Here is an 8625-nt window from a genome sequence, read left to right on the forward strand (position 1 = left end):
AATTTTCAGCTTTACTCCAAAGCTTTACTTCCTTAAAGGCTCAAACTCAAAAAAAAATATTACTTGGCAATAAATAATGCCTTGCTCATTACTCTAGTACTGTGTCCTCCAAGGAGGACTGGGCTTTCCTGTCACTCAGCAGCTATCCTCACCCCTGACTGGGCTAGACCCATCTTCAATTCAGATGGGACACTGGCAGTTGCTCTAGAGGAAAGACAGGCTGTGCCTGTTACACTCAGTTCAGATTCATTTAAGTGTGTAACATTTTAGTCCTTCTAGATACTGCCCATACAGCTCTCTGCTTCATTTAACTATAATTTCTTAATTTACAAAAAATTATTTTATGTGTATAAGTGTTTTACCTGATATAAGTGTACCGATACATGCAATGTCGGAGGCCAGGACAGGGTATCAGATCCCATCAAACTGAAGTTACAGACAGTTACCAGCCTCCACGTGGTGCTGGGAACACAACCTAAATCCTCTGCAAGAGCAGCCATCTCTCCAGTCTCAACTATGATTTTTATAATTAGGATTTTTTTGTTTCATTTCCAGAACAAACATGATTTTCTAACCATAAATATATGTATTGTATGCTGTAATATATACTATACAGTATATATATGTAAGTAGGTTGTTTGGTAGTTGTGATATATCTCTGGGGATGACAACGCTATAGAATTGTATTAACACCTTGTGGATCCTATTTTTATTATCTAGGTGCGTATCTGTGCGCACATTGTACGTATGAGTGAGTTGGTGCATGTGTATATGCTTTCATGTGGAGGCCAGAAAACAATCTATGGTGTTACCCTCAGAATTGTTGTTCACTTCCTTGGATAAAGGGTCACTCATTGACCTGGGGCTCACCAATTAGGCTAGACTGGGCCAAGTAAACACAGGAATCTCCATATCTCTGCCTCACCAGGACTGGAATTACAAACATCACCCAACACAACTGGCCTTTTTACATGGGTTCTAGAGAACTCAGATCCTTAGGCTTCTGAGGCAGGAACTTAATGATTGAGCTATTTCTGCAGCCCTGCATCCTAGATTGTAAACAAAATTGTACTAAAGTCAAGTTGCTGGTGACTTCAAGAAATTCTACCTAAGTGCAAATCATTTCCCAAAGATTATAAAATGCAAATGGTGAAAAATTCAAAATCTTCTGATGTGTCTTTCCTTGTGTTCTTCACTGTACCAAAGGAAGTTCAATGCCACTCAGAATTCAGACACAAAATAGCATAATATGCCTCTGAGATGAGATAACCACACATTGCAAACCAGACAGCATTGCTATCAGCACTGGGACAGGAAGTCACTGAAGAGAAAAAGAACCCCTCCCCCCCATGGCGCAGGTTTTACTGGACAAGTACTAGTCCAGTAGGACAAAGGGACACATGTTCTGTGAAGACTCCTATGACCCAGGCCACACCCTGTTATCAGGTACAGCTTGAAAGTTTCTGCTGCCATCAGCAAGAGGTGCCCCTGAGGCAACACTGACAGGGATTTCAGTCAAACAGTCCTCCAGGTCTCCAGTGTCCCTCTGACTTCACTGTGGGCAGATTCTACTAGAGAGGGCTGGAAATGAGAAACAGCATTCGAAAGCTCCCTCTACCTGTGTCACATACAGAGTAAAAGGGAAAGGTGATTTGGAACTGAGAGAGGCAAAATGAAAACACATATGTGCATGAGCTGTGACGTGGCCTTTACTCAAAACACTGACAAACACAAAGTACTAAAATTGCTTAAAATGATGAAATTTCCTTATGTGTTAAGACCATATTTTTATTTGATGTTGAGTGTTTTGATCCTGAAATATTAAGTAGCCCTAAGAGTTTGTGTCACTGAATTATGACACATGCAGTGTTTTACCTGCCAGGATTATGTGTGAACTTATGGGCCATTACATTAAGATTTGGGACTACTTTTTGAAATTATAAAATGTTGTTAATCTGTCACAATAGAACTTTTACCACTGAACTCTTCTTCAAGTGAAGAGGGAACAGTGCTCTCCTCCTTTACAGGTGAAATTATGTACCATGTCCAAAGCCAAATTAACACAGAGAACATAGAAATGCATAAAAGAATTACGATAATCAATGGCACATAATTTTTCTCAGTCTTCTCTTCCTTCCAAGGTTCTGGAGTGCTGTCCTTACTCCCTCCATTGCTTCCTGTCATGCAGTATGGTGGATCCCACCCAGGGTTGCAGTGGCAGTGTTGTTTATTGGTGCAAACCCCTTTCATATTGCAGGTTGTTTTCGGTGAACAATTACTGGCCCATATTGGCTTTGGGACACATTTCCTGTGCAAACACATATGCTCTAGACCACAGCTTGTTCCATCTTTCACTATACTAGTATCAGGTATGGTCATTCCAAAATGGTAGTCCGTACCCCAGCAAGTGACATCATTGAATTGATGCCAGTGCACAGTGGAATGCTCTTTTAAATGTGGAATATCTGCGATGTTCTCACACTGGATTCTCCCACACAGGACATCTGAGTCATTACATCTTATGTATGTATGACTGGATATACCACAGTTGCCAAAACGGTCACCTTGGGTGTTGATTTCCCTGTAGCAAGTCTGAGCTGCACTCCTGGCTTCCTTGCCAAAAATTTGCTGGCACTGTTGATCACGGTTATTACATCTCTTTTCATAGCAGTAGCCACCACCATGGCAAGGGGTCCCATCCAGCACATAGACATCTTCAGGACACTCATGTGAAGTTCCAGTACACCACTCTGGAAGGTCACATTCACTGTTATTTTCTCTACACACTGTGCCAGATGGCATGAACTGGCAATCTTTGCAACAAAGCCCAAAAGAACAGGCAGCACCATATTTCAGAGTGCAGCCCTTCATGCAACAGGGATCATTTCTACACATCGTTTCAGATCCACAGTCACACTCCTCTCCATCTTCAACCACACCATTCCCACAAAAGGTCACTCTGAGGATGCTTAATGGTCTGTGTATCTTGTGCAAACAATTGGTAGTATCATACGTTTTCAAAAACATTCCATAACTGCAGTTACTAAATCTGATGTTTATATTGTCTGTTGGAGCCATTAAGCATAAGCTCTCTCCACATGTACATGAAGCTTCATCATGCAACATACCCAAATTATGACCTAACTCATGTGCCATAATGCGTCCCAGGGTAAACAAATCTGATCCCACCATTCGATCAACTCCACAGTTAAGGGATGGCATGCAGACACTTCCAACATAGGCTAAGCCAAGAGATATACCAAAATTATGTTCTACAAAAAGATGTGCAATATTATGTTGTAGACGATGATCAAGGTTGATCTTCTTCCAAATACAAAAATCAGTAAGGAGTTGATCGATGTCATGCACTGTCACTGGGTTTCCTTCAGTCCAGATCTCAACTCCCTGTACGATTACATCAAGATCTAGTGTATAATAAATGGCATTTACTACATTGACAATGAGGTATACTTCTGATAACACAAGTGAAATGTTGCATTGCTGAAAAACATATCTCTGATGGTCTACCACTAATGCCACTTCAAGATATCGTTTGTGGGTCCACCATCCCTCGTAGCTGCTCTGCCTGAGGGTGAAGTTATAGCGCGCTTGAATCTTCAATTGCCGTGCTAATTCTTCCTCTGTCAATCCACATCTCATGGGGAATAATTCTGTCTCCTCATTGTCGATCTTATAAATTAGATGTTCAAATGTGGAAGAAGCATTTTGGGGCTTGATTTCATAAGCTGTGTTATTTACTTGAAGTATTCCTTGAAAGCCCCCAAAACAGGTGGTAAGGGCAACTGTGGATATTGGGTCTCCTTCCACAAAACCAAGATAGTAGCAGTCACTCCTGACAAAAGGCTGGTCCTCAAGGAGGGCACCTTGGTCTGTGTACGTGAACACAGACAAATGTTTAGATACCAAAAACTTCTTGGCCTTCATGTGGACAATGTGTCTCTGGCCTCCAAAGTGCAGGCTATAGGACAGCCAGCCTGCAGCCCACATTCTTCTACTGGTTCCAGTGACCCTCAAGGGTATCACTACTTCTGGGAGGCTGGTGTGTTGAGCACACCCAGACAGGGGCCACGCTGAAAAAAAGAGCAACCTCTCCAGCCAGAGCTGCAGGAGAGTGATCCTTATGTGAGCCAGGGTCTCACCCATAGCTACCATGTCCTATGAGATTGCAAAGGAGGGTGAGAGGTGGCTCTGCTGCCTGTGTCCTCTCTTTGTCCAGGTTGTATGCAATGCTGACTTTTAATGGTCTGTCTTCTGGTTGAATTCATCCATCAGAGCAGCAGGACTAAATGAAATGGGAAAAAGTGGCAGAGATAGGAGTAGCTTAATTACATGAGGCCAAGGTGGAAGAGAAAGAACAGATTGATCTCTTACTTCACCAATGTCAGGAATGGTCATCCCAAAATGGTAGTCCGTACCCCAGCAAGTGACATCATTGAATTGATGCCAGTGCACAGTGGAATGCTCTTTTAAATGTGGAATATCTGCGATGTTCTCACACTGGATTCTCCCACACAGGACATCTGAGTCATTACATCTTATGTATGTATGACTGGATATACCACAGTTGCCAAAACGGTCACCTTGGGTGTTGATTTTCCTGTAGCAAGTCTGAGCTGCACTCCTGGCTTCCTTGCCAAAAATTTGCTGGCACTGTTGATCACGGTTATTACATCTCTTTTCATAGCAGTAGCCACCACCATGGCAAGGGGTCCCATCCAGCACATAGACATCTTCAGGACATTCATGTGAAGTTCCAGCACACCACTCTGGAAGGTCACATTCACTGTTATTTTCTCTACACACTGTGCCAGATGGCATGAACTGGCAATCTTTGCAACAAAGCCCAAAAGAACAGGCAGCACCATATTTCAGAGTGCAGCCCTTCATGCAACAGGGATCATTTCTACACATCGTTTCAGATCCACAGTCACACTCCTCTCCATCTTCAACCACACCATTCCCACAAAAGGTCACTCTGAGGATGCTTAATGGTCTGTGTATCTTGTGCAAACAATTGGTAGTATCATACGTTTTCAAAAACATTCCATAACTGCAGTTACTAAATCTGATGTTTATATTGTCTGTTGGAGCCATTAAGCATAAGCTCTCTCCACATGTACATGAAGCTTCATCATGCAACATACCCAAATTATGACCTAACTCATGTGCCATAATGCGTCCCAGGGTAAACAAATCTGATCCCACCATTCGATCAACTCCACAGTTAAGGGATGGCATGCAGACACTTCCAACATAGGCTAAGCCAAGAGATATACCAAAATTATGTTCTACAAAAAGATGTGCAATATTATGTTGTAGACGATGATCAAGGTTGATCTTCTTCCAAATACAAAAATCAGTAAGGAGTTGATCGATGTCATGCACTGTCACTGGGTTTCCTTCAGTCCAGATCTCAACTCCCTGTACGATTACATCAAGATCTAGTGTATAATAAATGGCATTTACTACATTGACAATGAGGTATACTTCTGATAACACAAGTGAAATGTTGCATTGCTGAAAAACATATCTCTGATGGTCTACCACTAATGCCACTTCAAGATATCGTTTGTGGGTCCACCATCCCTCGTAGCTGCTCTGCCTGAGGGTGAAGTTATAGCGCGCTTGAATCTTCAATTGCCGTGCTAATTCTTCCTCTGTCAATCCACATCTCATGGGGAATAATTCTGTCTCCTCATTGTCGATCTTATAAATTAGATGTTCAAATGTGGAAGAAGCATTTTGGGGCTTGATTTCATAAGCTGTGTTATTTACTTGAAGTATTCCTTGAAAGCCCCCAAAACAGGTGGTAAGGGCAACTGTGGATATTGGGTCTCCTTCCACAAAACCAAGATAGTAGCAGTCACTCCTGACAAAAGGCTGGTCCTCAAGGAGGGCACCTTGGTCTGTGTACGTGAACACAGACAAATGTTTAGATACCAAAAACTTCTTGGCCTTCATGTGGACAATGTGTCTCTGGCCTCCAAAGTGCAGGCTATAGGACAGCCAGCCTGCAGCCCACATTCTTCTACTGGTTCCAGTGACCCTCAAGGGTATCACTACTTCTGGGAGGCTGGTGTGTTGAGCACACCCAGACAGGGGCCACACTGAAAAACAGAGCAACCTCTCCAGCCAGAGCTGCAGGAGAGTGATCCTTATGTGAGCCAGGGTCTCACCCATAGCTACCATGTCCTATGAGATTGCAAAGGAGGGTGAGAGGTGGCTCTGCTGCCTGTGTCCTCTCTTTGTCCAGGTTGTATGCAATGCTGACTTTTAATGGTCTGTCTTCTGGTTGAATTCATCCATCAGAGCAGCAGGACTAAATGAAATGGGAAAAAGTGGCAGAGATAGGAGTAGCTTAATTACATGAGGCCAAGGTGGAAGAGAAAGAACAGATTGTGAGCCAAAATGGCCTAGCATTTGGCCCAGTGCATAACTCTACAAGGTACATATGATTTGTCCATCAATTTTAGTGAGGTATAGTCAAAGTACGAGCATGTAAAGCAATCACTATTCATCATTGTTATATTTCCTCAACCTAGATAAAGGGTACATGGGTTCACTACATTGTTTTCTAAATATATGTGTGTGTATTTCTACAATAAATATTTAAAATAAAAGGTGTTAATTGAAGATGACCATATCTTTTACTTTGGTGAGATAATATGGGTTTACACATATTGACTTAGAATAAATATAATGGTTCTTTCAATGAATTATTGAATCACCTTATTTAGGAGCAATAAGTAAACCATGCCCACATTTCTTCTTTATTTTCATAATACTTAACATATATTTCTACACTGTTAATCATTACTTTCCCTATTTTCCTTCAATCCTATTAAATTCCAAAATTGTGAAAGCAACAGTGGTCAAAAGTATATAGCATGGGACACCATCATTCCTGGTTGGGAAGCTGTTGGTGTTTTTGCTATGTGGACCTGAGGCTCCTTTCTGATTGATTTCTAAGTACTGGTGTTTATGCCAGTAGATGAGTACTACTGTCATATTTGTTCAGAGAGGTGTATTTTTTCAGTGCGTGGCTGGAAAACAGAATATCCACATAATATAGCTTGATACCTTATTTGAAGACTGAAGTCTAAATAAGTGTATATTTCAAATAAAATCCAGTGCTTTTATTAATAATTTGTACTTTCTTGCTTACATGGTTTCTTTCTTTCATTTTTTTTTTTTTGAGACAAGGTCTCCCTGTAGCTCCAGCTGGTCTAGACCTCTTTATGTAGACCATGCCATCCTCCACTTCACAGAGGTCTGCTTGCCTCTGCAGCAGGAGACCTGGGATTAAAAGTGTGGGCCATCATATCCAGCTCCACGTTGTTCCTTAACTTTCTGATTTTCAAAATATCCTCACTAAGACACAGGTACCTCAGCTGAAAACTGACACTGTATTTCATTTTTTATCTTATTTTTATTATTGAATTTCAACCACAGTACACTGAGTTGTAAAACTAAGAATTTTTCATTGAACACGTGTTTATACAACATTGGATATTTCCCTAAATCTTTGCTTTGCCATTGAATATAGGTATCAGGGAATTTTTCTTAGGGTGAATACTAGTCTCATCTTTAAATGACAATAATGCCTTAATGGCTTGGGGAAAGTAATCAAGTACAATACACAAGAGACTTACTGGCCTGAGTTGATGGCTGAGTAGGTAAAGTAATTGTGGGACAAGCATGAAGACCTGAGTTTGGATCACCAGGACCCATGGAAAAGCCAGGTTTCGTGCTGTGTATCTATAATCCCAGCAGTGGGTTGGAGAGCCAGAGAGAGGTAGATCACGAGTACTTTCTGGCCATCCAGTCTAGCTAAACTGGTGAGCTTCAGGTTCAGTGTGAGACCCTGTCTCCAGGATAAGGTGAGGAATGATTGAGGAGGACAACTGACCTCTATCCCTGGCCTTCACATACATGTGCACACATGTGCATTCACATCCACACTCACAAGTGAACAAATGTATACCCTACACATAACACACTCACAACTTATTATGATAAGAGACCAGAGCAGACAAGAATAAGGGCAAAGAAATGATTGAGGATAAAATTTCTGAATTGTGAAAAACATCCTATCTTGATTAATTCTCCATGTCTTTGTTTTTCTGAAAGATTCTTACTATGTCACCTGGTCTGGCTTTGAATTTGTGATCCTTCAGCCCCAGGCTTCCCAAGAGGGTGTTGGGGTTGCAAGTAGACACCACCATATGGTTTTCCATATTTTCTTGATTATTCATTTGATAATTTTGGAATACAAATTTTTGCCTGATGATAACTTGATTATTGATGTGACAGTGTTGATCAACCTAACCAATCCAAATCCATCACAATTTACTACTAACATGACTTGCAGTTAGCTCAAAGGAAAACAAATTCAAAAGAACATTTGACAATGATTTTCTTTGTACTTCCTACATTATTTTATGCAATGACGTGACATGTCACACCTCCTGAGTGACTGAAACATCGTAATTCCTAAAGCAATGTAGTACTGTGTAGTAGAGAAACTTCAACTATGACTTTTAAATATTTCTTGTATATTGTTCTCTTTCTAAACTTTATCATGTTCATCAATCTCTGCACATT

General features: G+C 41.2%; 1 protein-coding gene across 1 annotated transcript; it reads right to left on the reverse strand.

Annotated features, from left to right (window-relative positions):
- Window positions 1–1950: 1950 nt before the first annotated feature.
- Window positions 1951–8258, reverse strand: LOC103743286 (disintegrin and metalloproteinase domain-containing protein 25-like). Its single transcript, XM_008844523.2, is given in 3 exon segments — window positions 1951–4227; window positions 4351–6264; window positions 8160–8258. Coding segments are annotated over 3 exon segments (4290 nt in total).
- Window positions 8259–8625: the final 367 nt, after the last annotated feature.

Source organism: Nannospalax galili, unplaced genomic scaffold, assembly GCF_000622305.1.
Source record: "Nannospalax galili isolate Female #2095 unplaced genomic scaffold, S.galili_v1.0 scaffold242, whole genome shotgun sequence".
In the NCBI taxonomy this organism is placed as follows: domain Eukaryota; kingdom Metazoa; phylum Chordata; class Mammalia; order Rodentia; family Spalacidae; genus Nannospalax; species Nannospalax galili.